The sequence below is a fragment of the Aotus nancymaae genome, unplaced genomic scaffold, assembly GCF_030222135.1.
Source record: "Aotus nancymaae isolate 86718 unplaced genomic scaffold, 86718_ANA_hifiasm-v0.15.2.pri h1tg000008l, whole genome shotgun sequence".
In the NCBI taxonomy this organism is placed as follows: Eukaryota; Metazoa; Chordata; class Mammalia; order Primates; family Aotidae; genus Aotus; species Aotus nancymaae.
In genome coordinates, this window is record NW_026988419.1 from 63,560,095 (window position 1) to 63,577,832 (window position 17,738).

The 17,738-nt window shown below is 60.0% G+C and overlaps 1 protein-coding gene across 1 annotated transcript in view; it reads right to left on the minus strand.

Annotated features, from left to right (window-relative positions):
* Positions 1 to 1,256: 1,256 nt before the first annotated feature.
* Positions 1,257 to 17,738, minus strand: part of LOC135273582 (obscurin-like) — a 49,808-nt gene continuing 33,326 nt past the window's right edge. Inside the window, 18 exon segments of the mRNA XM_064372771.1 lie at positions 1,257 to 1,369; positions 4,557 to 4,668; positions 6,929 to 7,058; positions 7,408 to 7,510; positions 7,896 to 8,063; positions 12,108 to 12,221; positions 12,745 to 12,922; positions 13,076 to 13,198; positions 13,200 to 13,235; positions 13,403 to 13,573; positions 13,654 to 13,770; positions 14,107 to 14,263; positions 15,065 to 15,238; positions 15,702 to 15,784; positions 15,926 to 16,126; positions 16,661 to 16,797; positions 16,919 to 16,951; positions 16,954 to 17,037. Coding sequence (XP_064228841.1) covers positions 1,323 to 1,369; positions 4,557 to 4,668; positions 6,929 to 7,058; positions 7,408 to 7,510; positions 7,896 to 8,063; positions 12,108 to 12,221; positions 12,745 to 12,922; positions 13,076 to 13,198; positions 13,200 to 13,235; positions 13,403 to 13,573; positions 13,654 to 13,770; positions 14,107 to 14,263; positions 15,065 to 15,238; positions 15,702 to 15,784; positions 15,926 to 16,126; positions 16,661 to 16,797; positions 16,919 to 16,951; positions 16,954 to 17,037 — 2,168 coding nt within the window. The 3' untranslated portion in view covers positions 1,257 to 1,322.

The window sequence follows — 17,738 nt, forward strand, 5'->3', positions numbered from 1 at the left end:
AGGTAACCTGCCCCAACCCTCCCTCCTCACTTGTGTACTCAAGCCCCTGCTGCACCCCCAGTCAACAGCCTGGAGAGGAGACACGGGCTGCTTTCTACAGGACCAGGGCACCCTCCTCCCCACCCTCCCCACTCCAAGGCGGTCGGCAGGACCCCTTGGCCAGCCTCAGGGCTGGAGGGCTTGGGGTCGTCCTCTATTCGTGCTGGAATTGTCCAGCCAGAAACAATGAAGTTGACCCCTGATGCTGAGAGCCCAAATCCCATGGGGTCACCGCATCCCCGCATCTGCCATGACAACCTCCCTGGCTGCCCAGGCCTGGGGAAGGCCTGCCTGGTGCCCAGCATGCCAGGAAGGACCGTGATTAGCTGTTCTGACCGTGCCTTGTGTCCCTGTTGGTGGCTGCATGGCCCCTGATGGGAAGCAGCTGCCTCAGGTCCACTTGGGGACCCTAGAATGGGTGGGAACCCCACAGGCAGTGGCCAGCCAGGGACCTTACAGTTGAGGGCTGGTGAGGGTAGGGGCTCCCTTGAGGGCTGCAAGTGGAGGGGACCCAGGACCGTGCAGTGGACAGGCAAGGAGAGTCAGAGAGGTATGCAGGAAGCCACTTTATTCTTGCCAAGAGACAAGGGCTGCTGCCCACACACAGACCCCGTGTCCACCCTGCAGAGAAGGCCAGGAGGCCCACAGAGCTGGAAGGCACCCACCCAAGGGTCTCAGTGGCCAAGACTGCAGGAGAGGTGTGACCATGGAGGGCGCTAAGGGCCTGGGGAAGGCGGTGAAGTGTCGGGTGTCTGTGGGTACCTGCACGGTGCTGGCAGAGGGCGCTGAGGGCCTGGGGACAGGGCGGTGATGTGTGGAGTGTCTGTGGGTACCTGGACAGTGTTGGCAGAGGGTGCTGAGGGCCTGGGGACAGGGCGGTGATGTGTAGAGTGTCTGTGAGTACCTGCGCAGTGCTGGCAGAGGGCGCTGAGGGCCTGGGGACAGGGCGGTGATGTGTAGAGTGTCTGTGGGTACCTGCACAGTGTTGGCAGAGGGCGCTGAGGGCCTGGGGACAGGGCGGTGATGTGTAGAGTGACTGTGGGTACCTGCATGGTGCTGGCAGTCAGAGGGTGAGGACCACAGAGGGTGCTGAGGGCCTGGGGACAGGGCGGTGAAGTGTGGAGTGACTGTGGGTACCTGGACGGTGCTGGAAGTCAGAGGATGAATGTTATGTGAGCAGGTGGGCGGCAAGCAGGTGGCTGGGCCACATGGGCATGATGCAGGCAGGTCAGTGGCATGCAGGAGGCACAGCAGTCAGAGGAAGGCTAGAAATATGCCTGCACTTACATGATGACGGTTTTCTTGGGGACTTTAGTCTCCTGCTCAGTGACTATAAAGAAGGCAGTCGGAATGGCGAGGGTTACAGACCAGCCAGGGCTGGGGGCTGAGCTATCTGAGTGGCACAACAGTGGAGTCACCGGCTAAGCTGTCCCTGGCCAGGCTGTCTGCTCAGAGCCCCAGTTCCCTGGTCTCTGATGTGGAGGTGACAATGCCTGCTCTGAGTGGCTGCAGAATGAGGACTGAGGACAGTGCATCCCCTCATGAAGGCGGGACTCTCTGTCCGTCACGAGGGCTTTGCAGGGGCTGTGGGGAGAATGAGGGCCCTACCTATGCTCCCTGCACAGAAATCCCAGCTTCTCCTTCGACCCATGTCCCGAGGTAGCCCTGTGAAATTGTCAGACCTACAATCCCACTTCTCAGACATAGAAGCCGAGTCCTGGAAGGGAAAGCAATGGCCTGTGGCTGCACAGGGAGCCAGCAGCCACACTGAGGCTGAGACATTCACGGCCTCTGTTACAAAAAATCCTCAGGGGGAGGGACTCTGGAGTCCTGAAAGTGGCACATCTGAGCTCTGTGGCACGAGGCCACACAAGTCCTGCCAAGAACAGCCCCAGGAATGCTGCACAGAGTCCTGAGCTCCAAGTGGGCGGGCAGCCCAATCTCCCTACAGGAGCAACCTCGGTCCACACACCCCAGTCTCTCCTGCTTTTCCTGGCTGCTTCCCTCCCCAGAGCCAGCAGGATGGGGCCTGCGGTTCCAGTGATGGGATGGGATGCATCTGGGATCAGGCAGCTCCTCCTCCCAGTCACCTCAAGAACTCCTCCCCTGCAGCTCCCGGGCAGAATCATCTGGGCACAAAGATGGAGCCTCCCAGCCCTGGCCAGCTGGCTAGTGGGCAGGCCACGGGCCACCACTAGCCTCGCATCTCCATGACCCTCCTCACCACCCCTAGCAGGAGGCCCAGAGAAGTCAAGTGACATGGCCTGGGGTGCACAGCCTCACAGCTCTGGGTTGGGGTGGGGCACTGTGTGCTTTGCTAGACTGCCATGTGGAGAAAGGCTTTACGCCCATCTCAGAGGAGGGGCACATGTATGCCAGGGACTACCCACATCTGGTGGGAGCCACAGGTGCTGTGCATTTCTGTGTGTGCGTGCACGTGTTCACGTATGTGTAGGTGTGTATTTCACACGGAGAGAAAGCACTCATGGGAGGAGAGAATGCAATCCAACCAAAACGCTGCTTGTGGTTTTTTTTGAGACGGAGTCTCACTCTTGTCACCCAGGCTGGAGTGTAATGATATGATCTCGGCTCACTGTAACCTCTGCCTCCCGAGTTCAAGAGATTCTCCTGCCTCAGCCTCCTGAGTAGGTGGGATCACAGGTGTGCGCCACCACACCTGGCTAATTTTTGTATTTTTAGTAGAGACGGGGTTTCACCATGTCGTCAGGCTGGTCTCAAACTCCTGACCTTGTGATCTGCTCGCCCTGGCCTCCCAAAGTGCTGGGATTACAGGCGTGAGCCCCTGTGCTCAGCCAAGGCTCTGTGTGCCTGGACTAACCTGACCCCAGAGAAAGCTGGTGTGTCCGCCACCTGCTGGCCAGTGATGGAAACTGCACAGAGTGATGGAAAACCCAGGGCCTCCCCCATCATCCTCCCTGCACTTGGGGCTGAAGCCTGGCGCTTCTGGGCCCATACACTCCGGGCACCATCACTCATGGACCTAAACTGCCACCTGATCGGCTGTGGACCTGGGTATTTGCAACCATGGGAAGGGTGCAGCCATGTGCAGCATGGTTCACGAGTGAGGGGGCAGGGCCCGTTCGGGCTGCAGAGCTGCCAGGTTAAAGAGGAAGCAGCAGGCAGGGGTTAGAAGCGGGGAGGCGTTGGCGCCAGCTCCAGGTTCTTCACGCTGAGGTGCCGCCGCCCTGTCCAGCACGGGTGGCCTCTCTCCCTGCCACCCCTCCTCCAGACCCAGAGAGAGACTTGTTATGACTGCAAAGGACACTCCTGTTACCAGCAAGAGGCAGCCCCATGTGTCCCTGCTGGCACTTCCGTGGCCACAAGACACGGGACTCATGAGAGGCTGGGGCGCGGTGGCTGTAGAAGCGGTTCTGTGAGGTGCTGTGGCCACCAGGTTGTGGGGCTGATGGAGGTCACGGGGCCCCAGAGACATGTCAGACATGGGGCACTCACAGTGGGGGCGGAGGAACAAGGACTCCTGCCTGGCAAGGGAGGGGTCTCCCTGAGGGTCATGGAGGGCATCAAAGATGGCCAAACTCTGTGGGACCCAGATGGGCACCCGGCTTTCAGACACTGTGCCCCGAGAGACAGTTGAGCTGGGATGGAGTAGCCAGTGTTTACGACTTGTAGGACACACGTTCCAACCCATCCACAGTGGGAGCTGTGGCTCCAGCAGGTGTCCCTCCGCTCTCATGTTCCCAGGGATGGGAGGCTCATCACCTGTCTAGAGGGGCAGCTCCAACTGGGAGCCCACGATGGATGCCCGATGACCCCCTTCCCACCCTGGCTGCCCCTGCCCTGAACAAAGCATCCGGGAGGAGTGAGGTGATGCGCCCCACCTCTCCCTCCATCCCTGCTGATCCCCCCAACACTTCATCCCTCACCTTCCATCCCTGGTGAGGTCATTCTGCAGCCCAAGGCTGTCCCAGGATCCCAGAGCAGCCCCAGACCAGGCCAGGTGCCTCCACCGCCAGCCTTACCCTGAGTTGGAGGGGCCAAGCCCCGATACCTGCCCCTTCTCCTGGAAGCCAAGCTGGGGCCCAGCTGCCCGGCCTCCACAGAGATGTCCTTCCTACTGTTCCTGCTGCAATCTTCCCGCTGCCAGTGAGCTGCCCTGGGCATAGGCCTGGCCTCCGCGCACACACTTCCCCTCCCCAGGATGGCAGCAGGGCTTTGGGAATGACGTCCACCCAGAGTGGCCTCTCTACCTCCACCAGGGCTCTGGGCTCAGGGCCTGCCCTCCACCAGCCCACACAGGTGCTGCCTCCAGCCAGGGGCTGGGACCTGGGACCTGCACGTGGCCCACGGCAGCCTTCCCATCTCCCATCTGTGGCTCTCCTTGCCCCAAGATGTCAGCCCAGCTCCTCCTCCAGAGTCGTCCAGGTGGCAGATCCTGACTGGGAGGGGTGAGAATCTCATGCCGCAGGACACGGCCAGGCCTGTGAGGGTCCAGCCTGGGTCTGAGCTGTGGTGGTGAGGGCAGGGGTGGGACTTACCTTCCATGGCAGCCACGAGCTGCTCCCGGTGGTGCTGCTCCCTGGCCTACAGTGCAGGGCTCTGAATGCGCAGCTCCGCCCTGGCCCTTGCAGAGCCCAGCTGGTTTACCAGCTGCAAGGACAGAGGGCCGGCTCAGAGCCCAGGGCTCCCCACAGGCAGGGCCCTCTCCCTGGGGCCACGCTGGGAGCATGGGCAGCCCCCACCCTGGTGTGTCTCCCCCAAGGGGAAGGGCCCCGGCCAGCCTCAGCATCCCTGGGGGACCCACACGGCCCCACGGCCTCTGCAGTGACAAGGATGCTCTCCGTCTGCCCTGTCCATGTGTGGCTCTGAGCATGGAACATTTTCTTTAACTTAATTCTATGTACTTTTTAGAGATAGGTCTCGTTCTGTGACCCGGGCTGGAGTACAGTGGCACGATGTCAGCTCCCTGAAGCCTTCGTCTCCTGGGCTCAAGGGATCCTCCCACTTCAACTTCCGAGTAGCTGGGACCACAGGTGTTTACCACTGTGCTTGGCTCATTTTTTAATGTCTTTTTTTTTTTTTTTAAGAGACAGGGTTTCAATATGTTGCCCAGGCTGGTCTCAAACTCCTGGGTTCAAGCGATTCTCCTGCCTTGGCCGCCCAAATTGTTGGGATTGCTGGCGTGAGCCACAGCACCCAGCTTTGGATTTAGCTTGAGATGTTTTAAATTAAATGTAAATCCCCATGTGTGGCCAGTAGTGATGGTACTAGGCAGTGCAAGTCAAGAGCCAGGTCTCTGCTTCAAGAGCGAGAGCACCACACGGGAGGGTGGTGGCCAGACAAGTGCCCCGGGAAGAGTCTGGAGCCCGGGGCACCCGCAGTTGGTACACAGCCACCCTGACCACTGCAGGCCTTGACAGACCGGAGGACTGAGCCCTGCTGACACAGGGGCTGGAGCAGAAGGCAGCTCTGTCCACCCACAGGCTGGACGTCTCCACAGGGAAAAGGCACCTGAGCAGGGCCAGGCTGCATGGGATTACTGACACTCCATTTGACATGAACGACAAAATTCATGAGGCTACACCAGGCCCCCTAAAGGCAAAAACCAAGTGGCATCCTTGAAATGGCCAGGGAAGCAGGGAACAAGGCGTCCAGATTGACGTGGGAGCAGAGGAGAGGCTTCAAGTCAGAGGAAGAATAAGGCCAGGGCATGGAGCAGTGGTGTGACCAGGGATGACAGTGACAGTGGCCTGGTGGCCCCCAGACTGTGATGGGGTGACAGTGGCCTGGTGACCTCTGGCCTGTGATGGGTGACAGTGGCCTGATAGCCACCTGCCTGTGATGGGGGTGACAGTGGCCTGGTGGCCTCTGGCCTGTGATAGGGAGTGACAATGGCCTGGTGGCCTCTGGCCTGTGGTGGGAGGTGACAGTGGCCTGGTGGCCTCTGGCCTGTGATGGAGGGTGACAGTGGCCTGGTGGCCTCTGGCCTGTGATGGGGGTGACAGTAGCCTGGTTGCCCTCTGCTTGTGATGGGGAGTGACAGTGGCCTGGTGGCCTCTGGTCTGTGATGGGGAGTGACAGTGGCCTGGTGGCCTCTGGCCTTTGATGGAGGGTGAGAGTGGCCTGGAGTCCTCTGGCCTGCGATGGGAGGTGACAGTGGCCTGGTGGCCTCTGGTCTGTGATGGGTAGTGACAGTGGCCTGGTGGCTTCTGGTCTGTGATGGAGGGTGACAGTGGACTGATGGCCTCTGGTCTGTGATGAGGAGTGACAGTGGCCTGGTGGTCTCTGGCCTGTAATGGGGGGTGACAGTGGCCTGGTGGTCTCTGGCCCATGATGGAAGGTGACAGTGGCCTGGTGGTCTCTGGCCTGTAATGGGGGGCAACAGTGGCCTGGTTTCTCTCTGCTTGTGATGGGAGTGACAGTGGCCTAGTAGCCTCTGCTTGTGATGGAGTGACAGTGGCCTTGCGGCTTCACCTGTGATGGGAGGTGACAGTGGCCTGGTGGCTTTCTACCTGTGATGGGTGACAGTGGCCTGGTGGCCTCTGGCCTGTGATGTGGGTTGATAGCGGCCTGGTGGCCTCTGGCCTGTGATGTGGAGTGACAGTGGTCTGGTGGTCTCTGGCCTATGACTGGGGGATGACAGTGGGCTCGTGGCCTCCCACCTGTGATGGCGGGTGACAGTGGCCTGATGGCCCCCTACCTGTGATAAGGGGATGACAGTGGTGGCCTGGTGGCCTCTGGCCTATCATCAGTGTGTAGCAGTGGATATGGTGTTCCGTGGCCTCTGCTGAGAGGCCCTCACCTTAAGGACAGTTCCTGGGTTCTTCAGCCCCTCCACGATGACACCCCAGAGGATGGCCGGCAAGGAGAGCCTGGGCCCCAGGGCAAGGCCCCTTGCTGCACCACTCACCTCACACTCATAGAGCCCCAGGTTCTCCTCGCTGGCTGCCTGGATCACCAGCACCAGCAGGCTGCTGCGGGGATCACTGAGCATCTGGATCTTGCTGCCAGGGGTCAGCCGGGCCCTGTCTTTGTACCACCTGGAATCTGCCCAGAGGGCACATGAGGCAGGGCTCCGGCCACCCTCTGCCTATGTCCTGTCTGAGGGCCACCCACAGCTGTGCTCCCTGTGCTCAGGACCACACTGTGCTGCCCCCAGACCCCCAGGGTCCTTAGCCCACCCTTCCAGAAGCCAAGACCCAGCCTGGCCGTGTCCTCCTGGCTGAGGGGCCCACATCCAGAATGATCCAGAGTCCCCAAAGACCATTCTCAGCTGAAGACTGGTGGCCATGTCCAGCCCACCCCTGACCTGGGAACACGCTGTCCATGCCCCATGCCCCAGGCAGGAGCCGGCCCCCACACCCATCCCCAGGCAGGCCTGGGCACCACCTGATCTGTGGGTGCAGCACACCTTCAATGGTGCAGGTGAACTGGGCGTCCTCTCCCTCCACAAAGGGCGAGGCCCGGACCTTGTTCATGAACCATGGTGGGACTGTGGGGTTGTGGAGGGGAGAGACAGAGACAGAAAGACATACAGAGAGGCAGAGACAGAGGTGGAGAAACAGACACAGAGATAAAGATACAGAGATGGAGAGACAGAGAAATACAGAGATAGAGACAGATAAAGACAGAGATGGAGAAACAGAAAATGACGTACAGACACAGAGATCAAAGGACAGAGACACACAGACAGGGAGATACAGACACAGTCACACACAGAGAGCTGCCCTGATGATGCTGAGGGTGATGCCAGCAAAGGGCTGCAGGTCCCCGCCTGCCAATACCCTCTATGAGCCCCCGGCAATCCTCGCTGCAGCCGGGCCTGCCATGGTGGGCAGTCAGTGCGGCTCCTCCCCTGGGCAGGCCTCCGGGCTCACCCTGCACCAGGATCTTGCCCAGGCTACTGCCGGTGCCAGTGGCACTGGCCGCGAAGCACATGTACTGGCTGGAGTCCACACCGGTCAAGCTGTCCAGGATGAGGGCACACGAGCCATCGGGGTCCTCGATGAGGATGTGGTGGGGGTCCACCTCCACTAGCTTCCCATCTGGAAAGGATGAGCAGGAGCCATCACCCAGGTGGGGACCCCGAGGGCTCACCCCATCAGGGCCGAGACGCTGGGCCTGGCCTGGTGGCTGCAATCATGGGTAGGGAGGGGATGGTGGGCCCACAGCTGTGGCTCAGGGCCAGGCTCCCGGCCGGGTCCAGCCTCCAGGCTGACCTGCAACCCTGGATGCAGAGGCTGACTCGAGCTCCCCTTAGCACTGCGTTTCTGTCTCAATTTTTCTTTGTGTTCCCATCTCGGGCTCAACCTCTCTTTGCCTCTGTCTCTGCCTATTTCTACTTTCTGTCTGTCTCCTTGTTCTGTCTCCCTTTCTCTCTTTCTGTCTGTGCATTTTGCCTTTCTGTCTCTGTCTCTTACTCTCTCTTTCTGTCCACCTTGGCCACTAGCTCGAGGCAGGGGCCAGGCTGAGGGACCTGAGCACCACAGAGGCCATCCCCTAGGGGCAGCTGAACCCTTGGTCACCCCAGCTCACGCACTTGACCCCTCTTCACTCCTTCCTGCCCAGCCTAGGGGCTTCAGCCCCTTCTCAGAATAACTGCCCACATCCCCTCCACGCTTCCTCTCCCTGCACCTGCCCCTGCAGGGAACACAGCGGCCCAAAGTCTCCCCAGGGCAGCAGGGGCCTAAGCCTCACATCCACTCCACTGGCCCCATCCTCATGCCTCCAAGTGCATGGCCTTCTAATACAAATATCTGAAGAATGTGAGGTAAATCACCCTGCTGTGAACACGCACTGACCACACCTCTCCGGCCAACTCATGCTTCCTTCCCGGGCGAGGGACGGAAAGGCAAGGCCTCTCAGTGCAGAGAACTCCTTCCCACGTGTAATGTCCAAATAGATAAAATGGCATCAATTCACATTCCAGTAGGGCCGGGTGTATGCCACAGATTGCTTAAATCACAAAGGGCATGACCAGCACTGACTTCTGATTTGTATAGAACTTTAACATATATGTTCTTAGAGACGGGGTCTTGCTCTTTTGTCCAGGCTGGAGTGCAGTGGGGCAATCATGGCTCACTGCAGCCTCAGGTACACTGCCACGCCCAGCTAAGTTTTTAATGTTTTTTAGAGACAGGGTCTCACTATGTTGCCCATGCTGGTCTTAAACTGGGCTAAGTGGTCCTCCCACCTCAGCCTCCTACATAGCTGGGACTACAGGCGTGAGCCACCCTGCCTGGCTCAGAAATAACTTTAATTTTTTTCAAAAACCCTGTAGCCACCACCTCAGATCTCCACACCCCTTGATGGCAACTCCAGGAAGCAGCTGTGCTGACGCCCTCAGCGCATCTCGTCCCATCCCCGCTGAGCCCATCCCACGGGCCGAGCCCATCCCATGGGCTCCACTGGCAGCTCTGTCCTCATCTTGCTTCGAGAAAACACTTCTGCCTGGAATTCAGATTGCACATTCAACCTCTGAGCAAAGGCACAGCCAGGTTTAGAATGGAGCACAACGCCAACAGTGGAGGGGAAAGAGGAAGGAGCATGGAGCTGGAGATGCCCGGCTCCCTGGCTGCCTCGCAGAGCACAGGGCAACAGAGGGAAAGCCTTCCACTCTTTCCCAGGAGACGTTGTTTCTGCATCCCAGGTAGGAAGTCTTCTGCTATCTCCAGAGCACAGCATGGGCTGATATACAGCAGCCCCATCAAAAGTGCTCTGTGCCTCCTAAGAGTCAGGGTTTCTCTCCCATGGGGCACCCCTTGCGTGCGGTTAACACCCGGCTCCATCACCTCCTCACAGAAACCGGGGTGTGGGTAACGATGTGAGACCCTAAGGCAGTGCTGGTAACAAGTCTTGGTCCCCCCAGACAGCCAGGTTTGAGTGGGCTGAGAGCGGACAGGCTGCAGCACACGCTCTGCCTTCGGGCTCCACACCACGACTCCCGTGCACTCTGGGTTTCTGAGAGTCGTCATTCTGCCCACTGGGGTCTCTGGCAATGGGAGGCACCCCTTGGGGTTTTGGACTTGTTCTGTCCCCAACATGGCCACTAGACACACCATTTTTGAAAATCAGCCCTCAGCATGCCACAGGACTTTGGTGGAAACCACACACCTGACCCTGCAAGGGCTGGTCACTATTTTGGGATGGGCCAAGTGCATAGTGTTTATGAACATGCATGTGTGTTATGGTGTGTGGCTGTGTACATATGTATATGTGTGCAGTATCCATGTGTGCACATATGTGGTCTCTAATATGTATACTTATATATGTGTGCAGTGTGTGTACATGTGTAGCTGTGTGTGAAGTGTGTACATATGTAATGTACTTGTGTGTAGTGTGCCTGTAGCCATGTAGGTGCACAGTGATGTTTGCATGTATCTATGTATATATCTGTTGTTGCATAGGCGCAGGTAGTGTGCACCGTGCATGATGCATGTGTATGTGGTGTGTACATATGTGTACCTGTATACATATTCATGTGTGTGGTATTTGCATCTATGTATTGTATACCATGCATGTATGTGTAGTATCTGTGTGATGCGTATCTATGTATAGTACATGTATAGTGTTATACATGCATGTGTAATGTGTATGTGTGGCATGTATGTACATATGCATGAGATGTACCATGTGTCTCTGTGTGTGTCTCTAAGTGTGTGCACAAGTGTGTGTAATGTGTACGTGTGTAAATCGTGACAGGCCAACCTGCACATGCATGAGGGGTAGAATGGGAGATTCCACAGTTCTGGGGACCCCGGCAGCCCTGGGCACCCCTACCCCTGGCTGGCTTCCTGGGCCCCCACCTCCCTGGCCGCTCCTCCCCCTGGGCTCACCTCTTCTCGCCTCTGCAGACTCTGGAAGTGGGAGCTCTCAAGCCTGGGTGCTAGGGCCTCACCCCTCCACACGCACTCTGCATCAGCTGGCACGTCAGATGATCTGCGAGTCTGACCATTTGTGGTCTCCAGCCACACCCTCTCCAGCCACACCCTCTCTGGCCACACCCTCTCCTGAGCCTTACTTGCACTTCTCCAACTGCCCTTCGGCCCCTCCGCCTGCATCCCCACAGGCATTGACTCTGCAGGGTCCTCCCAGACCTGGCGCTTCCTCCTCCCACCCAGCTCGTCTGCATGCCACCCTTTGTCAATGGAACCCCCACACTGGCAGATGTCCAGACTCAACGGTGTGCACATCTGGACACCAAGCTCTCTCCACATGGCCAGCCACCCCATCGACAAATGGGCCATCTCGGCCTTCAACACACCCCTAGAGTCCACAGCCACCCCTGAGCCCAGTCCCCCAGCTCCCAGGGCGGCTCCCAGGCTGGCATCCCAGGTCCCCTCTCGGCCCTCCCCAGCAGGTTCCTGACATTACAACCAAGGTGATAGATGACAGAGCCAAACTGTGTCCCTCCGCTGCTCAAACCCGACACAGCTCCAGCCCAGGGGAGGATGGACTGCCCAGAGAGAGGCCCCCACTCCTGGGAGGTAACCTCGGGCTCTTGGGATGTCCTGGCTGGTAAGAGCGGCTGTTCCCACATGGGACCATCTATGCTGATCATGGATTTCTGAGATTCCTGGGGTCCCTGGCCCATGCAGCACCAGCTTGGCCTCCTGAAGGGCTGGAGCCCAAGGCCTGCTACAGAGCAGGGAGCCACGATTCCGTGGCTGAGTCTGCAAAACCCTGGACACCAGGGCTGGGGAAACCACTGGTTGGCTCCACCCCATGTGTTTCAGGGACACCCCGAAGCCCGTGTGTAGTGCCTCCTGGATCTTTCCCTAGGCGGCTCTCCCAGCCGCTACTTTATCTGGGCCCTCTGACCACAGTCAGACCTGACCGTGTGACTAACAGCTTTGCAGAGCCGAGTCCTCCTCGAGATCCCCTGACTCCCTCCTCTCCATGCCTCTGCATCTCTGGGTCCCTGCCATGCTGGAAAGTGGGTGGCAAGTGGATGTATGAGGCCTGTCCTTCATGCCCCAGACACCTGGCCAAACCCCACACTGGGCCCCTAGCCCTCACAGTCCATTTCTTTCGGCTGGCAGGGCCAGCATCTGGGACAGGAAGGCTGTGGCCCCTGGCTCTGGGTTTACCTTTGTACCAGCTGACGATGGGTTTGGGTGTGCCTGTGACGCCGCAGGCCAGCTTGACCGTCTCGCCCAGCTCGGCGGTGCAGTCGGCCAGCTCCTCTTCAAAGTCTGGGGGCCCTGAGGGCACACACAGCCCTCAGTGCTCTGCGGGGGGATGTAGGGCTGTGGCACCCCGAGGTGCACCTGGCAGGTCACCTGCCCTGTGCCACAAGCCCCACATCCAACAGTGTGGCCACTATGGGGACTGTCCCTTGTCATCCCTCATCCAAGGTCCCCATCTGGAGTCAGGTGCATGAGGCAGGTGTGTGTTTAACAGAGACCAGTGCGGGCCTGGGGAAAGATTCTGTTCACACCCTGGCTGCCAGACCCTTCACGACCCCTGACACAATCTGGGTGGGTGTCCTGTGCTTGGGGCTCCCACAGTGTCCCCCACCTCGGGTCAGGGCCGACTCAACACCCAGCCCCAGGGCTCCCCGTGAGGCTGTAGCTGTTACACGCCACAAACTGGCTGAGCTGTCTGTCCTGGGACCGAGCCCACCCCTCACACCCACCTGGGCAAGGACCTGTGTGGCTGCAGGAACAGGCTCGGGTGCCTCATCCCGGCTAAGTCCCCCGTCCCCCTGGGGAGGTGGACGCTCACGCCGCACAGGCAGGGCCAGACGCTGCTGGATGCCACAGATCTCCTTCACCCACGAGTTCTTGATAATGGCCGTCTGGGCCTGCAGCAGGTACTTGGGCACCGAGTCCTCCCGCTCCTGCCACACCTCGAAGGCGCGGTTGTCCCCCTCCAACTGGTCGTTCAGGTGGATGCTGCTCAGCTGCGGGTTGGGGAGGGCATCAGCACAGGGAGGGGACATGGCTGGACCATCCCCGACAGATGTGGGCCCTGGCAAAGAAACACTCAGGCCACCCCGGACCAGCGGCATCACCGCAGAGCCAAGGGACGGGGACTCCACCCGGCACCTGCAGACCTTCATCATGTTCCAGAACATGTAGCTGAAGGTGTCGGTGTGGGAGTCCCGCTGGGGCTTGCAGATCACCAGGTGGTTGTGGAAGAGGAACACGTGGTGGTTGTTGCCCTTCCAGGGCATGTAGTCCCCCCGGCACACCCTCCCACATGATGAAGTGGCCCTGGGGAGGGTGTGGGCTGTGGTCAGCCTGGCCAGCCAGGATGCCCAGCGTGCAGACCCCACAGCCACCCGAGGGCCCAGTGCCCTGCCCGACTCATGCGCGTGCCCCCACCTCCTGGCAGCACCCCACACCCACCCACATTGCCTGCACCCCGGCCCCTCCCTGACCTGGTGGATGGGCTCGCCCAGGGCCTCCAGGGTGCCGGGGTAGTTCTCCATGAGGGACACGTGCAGCTTGTGCTTGGCGCGCTGCGGCAGGGCGGACACCACGGCGTAGGCCTGCTCCAGCAGCGCACAGTTCTGTATGTTCCGCTCCTTGCTTTGGATCAGCTCCCGGGGCTGGGACAGAGGTCGGGGCTCAGGCTGCCCCACAGCTGGACCTCAAGAGACCCAGCCTGGGCAGGGGAGGCGGGGCCCACCTTCAGCAAGGCCTGGTAGTGCTGCACGCATTCCACCGGCTGCTCCAGGTAGTGCTGCAGGGGCAGCGGCGGGGGCCGAGAGGGGTCTCCTGCCTACAGGGTCTCCTCCGTGTATTTCTGTGGGAACCAGGAATGGGATTTTAGGGCAGGAATGGGAGGCTCCCTAATGGCGGAGTCCCTGAGAGCTGGAGGGTGGGTCATAGCCCTGCACCCTGAGTGACAGCTGTCATCACCTCTTGACAGGTGACAAGCACAGGATGCCGCTGCTGAAGCGGCCTGCCCAGGAGCACAGGGCTGCAGATGCGGCTCTGCCCCTGTTTCAGAATGGAGGCCCAAGGGGGCCACAGGGAGGCTGTGGGCAGAGGCTCTGATGCACGCAGGCCAGGATGAGCCTTGGAGGATGGCTGGGCTTACTGAGCCTTCAGAGGGAGCCCATGAGCTCAGGCAGGGCACCTTGTAGAACTCCTGGATGGCTGTGCTGACGACCACCGACTCAGCCTGCACGCGCCCTACCAGGAACTCCAGGTACTGCTCAAAGGCTGCCTGGTTCTTAATGAAGCACATGGCCACGTCGTCGTCCGTGTTGCACTGCCGCAGCTCCTGCAGGAAGCTGCCATGGAGGGGGATGGCATCAGGACTCAGCCCGTGCCCCATGGCCTGGCCCTGAGCCCTCACCTCTGGGAGGAAGCTGGACCCTGCACAAGGGCTGCGGCCCTGTGGCTCCTGGGACCTGAGAGTGTGTGTGCAGACAGGTGTGGGCGTGCAAGGAAGTGCCTGTGTGCCGTGTACAAAAGCAAACAGGAATATCGTATGCACACATTTGTGGAGGCATGCACATGTGTATGAACATGCATGTGGCTGCACACACAGGCAGGTGGCGGGGGAAGGAGGCACTGTGTGCTTTGTGCATGTATACACAAGTGTGCAGATGAAAGGGTGTGCAAAAGTGCATGTGCATAGGTGTGCATAAAGCATGGAGATGTACACGAGTCCATGTGTATAACATACACAGGCATGCCTGTGTGTGCACATAGGTGATGCGCACATGTATGTGGGTGTGTGCATGTGTGTGCATCTATAGATGAGCACGTGCCATGCACATGGGTGTGTGCTCTTAAAGACGGTACATGTACACATGTATGTGTTCATGTGTGTACACGTGTGAGGGTGTGCATGCACATATCAGCAGTGGGTAAGCCACAGGCCTTCCCATGAGTAAGCCAGGTACACACGTCTGGGTTTCGAGGGAAGGTGCGCCAAGGGGTAAATCAAGTCAGCACAGGTTCTCTCCCTCTTTGGCTCCAACCCACCTGCAGGAGGCCTGGCCCCAAAGAGCATCTGCGCATGGACGCTGTGTGTGTGTGTGTGTGTGTGTGTGTGTGTGTGTGTGTGTCTGTGTGCCCCCACCCACCTGCTGTGGAAGTGGCTGATGTCCTGTACGTTGCAGAAGATGACTGCTTTCTGGCTGGCCACAGCCGTGGGCACATGGGGGCGGCACTCCAGGTGCTGCAGATGGTGACTCTGCAGGAAGTGCAGCTCCTCCACGAAGGCCTTCTCGGAGCTCAGCAGCTCCTGGATCACAGAGCTGGGCGGGAGGGGGCCGCTGTGAGGGACCCTGGAGCTCCTGCCTCCCGCACAGGGACTACGGACCGTGAGGCCCCGCTCCCTCAGCTGCTAGATTGGAGCGCCTCCTGCCACCTGCAGTCTGTCACCTGCTCGCAGGAAGTGGGAGAGCAGGTGCAGAGAGGCTCCCTCTCTAACAAGGCAGGCCCCAACACCAGGAAGCCACTCAGCTGGGTGCCACCAGCGAGAGGCCGGGAGGGCAGCTGTGGGAACCCAGGCAGCTCTGGGCCTGCTCCACTGTCCTCAGCCCCCACCCATCCCCAACAGGCTCACACAGGAGCAGTGTTGCAGAGGCCCCCGCAGAGGAATCAGCGTGACCATGACCCCGAGACCTCCAGTGCTGGGGCCTGAACCAGAGCTGCTTTGGGAGATGGTCCAGCTGGTGGGAAGCCAGCGCTGCCGCCTCGGGCCCGGCAGCCGCTCACCTCAGCCTCGTCTTGTACTCGCCTTCAGACACTGCCTCCCCAGGGAACTTGGGGGCCTCGGTGGCCCCCCACTCAGGCAACAGCTGGTAAGGGAGAGGAATTTGTGGTTGGGGTGCTGAGCTCTGGCCTTGCCTTGTGGGGACTGGCTCTTGCCGCTCAAATTGGGATGACCCTCCCAGGGCCTCTGGGACCCCTGAGGACCCTCCTGCCTGGGCATCCAGCACCTTGAGCCTCTCGTCCAGGTAGGCTGGTGACACCCAGCCCTGCCGCGAGGGGCTGGACTTGGTGGGCTTGGTGCGGACCAGCCAGCGCAGCGGGTGGGTGGCATCCAGGACCTCCACTTACTGGCCTTCCTGCAGCACAGTGGCGTCCCGCTCGGCCCCCAGGGGCAGGTAGTCGTCAGTGACCATGTAGATATCAAAGATCTGAGGGGAGTGGGGGTGCTGAGGTGGTGGGACCCCGGAAGTGCCAGCCAGGCCTGCCAAGATCCCCAGCCCCAGGGCCAGGCTCCCCAGAGTCATTGTGCACACGCAGAACAGCAGGGGTGTGGGAGGCCTCCCCTGCCCGACCCTGACCCCACAGGTTACCACAGCCCCGGGGGCTCCAGGCCTGGGCTGCCTACACTCCATTACCTGTTCACCGTCTCCCCACCCCCAGCCCATCCCTAGCCCTAACAGAGTGCCTGGGACACTGGAGGCCTGACACACATTCTCCGTTGAAGGAATGAAGGAGAGAATGAATGAATCAAACAAACACCCCTCCCAGAAGGCAAGTCTCTGCTGGGGCCCGTGCAGAGAAGGCCCTGTTCTTACCAGTTCCTGCCTCCTGTGCACCCTGTGGGTCCCCCTCCCTGGAGTCTGATGGGAGTCCTGCCTCCTGAGCACCCTCCACCCTGCACCTCTCTTCAGGAGGGTCAGAGCCTCTCCCTGCCCTGCTCCCAGAGGGTTCCAGCCACCTACCTCACCTCAGGCATCCCCGTCCTCTGACTCCGAGGAAGACCCCTGGACGCCGGAGGATGGCCATGATCGGCCATGCCGGGGGAACGCAGATGGCATCTTGGACTCGTCGCTGTCGCCTCCGGGCACCTGTAGCTTGGCTGGGGGTGCAAGGATTATGTCACCCCGGCCTGCTTCTGGGTCTCCAGGGCTCAGGGGCAGGCCAAACACCCACCATGGACACACCCCAGAGACCCTGGCACACGGACCGCTGCCCCTCACCCTGCGTGATCTTGGCCGATACCATCTTGGTGGGGAGATCAGTTTCTGCAGGAACTCCTCTGTGCCCACCTTGGCGAGGGATAGGTGGCCCAGGGCCTCCTTGGCAGCCAGAGGCTCTCCTGGGGGTAAAAATGCTCTGCTTAGGCCGGGCGCGGTGGCTCAAGCCTGTAATCCCAGCACTTTGGGAGGCCGAGGCGGGTGGATCACAAGGTCAAGAGATCGAGACCATCCTGGTCAACATGGTGAAACCCCGTCTCTACTAATACAAAAAAATTAGCTGGGCACGGTGGCGCGTGCCTGTAATCCCAGCTACTCAGGAGGCTGAGGCAGGAGAATTGCCTGAACCCAGGAGGCGGAGATTGCGGTGAGCCGAGATCGCGCCATTGCGCTCCAGCCTGGGTATCAAGAGCGAAACTCCGTCTCAAAAAAAAAAAAAAAAAAAATGCTCTGCTTAGGCGGCTGCATGCCACTCAGATGTGCAACAAGCACCCCATGCTGCAGGCCCGTCCTGAGCCCTGAGAGCCGATGGTGAACAAAGGGCCGAGGCCTCCCTGGCATGGTGCTGATGTCCAGCAGGGAGATGATGAGACTGTGGCTGGCAGGGCAGGGGCTGGTGGGAACTCACCAGGATGAGGAGTCACTCTGGCTCATGAGCATCAAGCCAAGGCATGACCAAGGGGCTGACAATGTCCAGAGACAGGGCACAGCAGGAAACACCAGGGGACAGTAGATGAGGGGTGCCGGGGACAGAGCTGGCAGAGGCTAGACCGGCGCATGAGGCTGCAGGAGGAGCTGTGGGGCCAAAGCGGGGCTGTGCTGC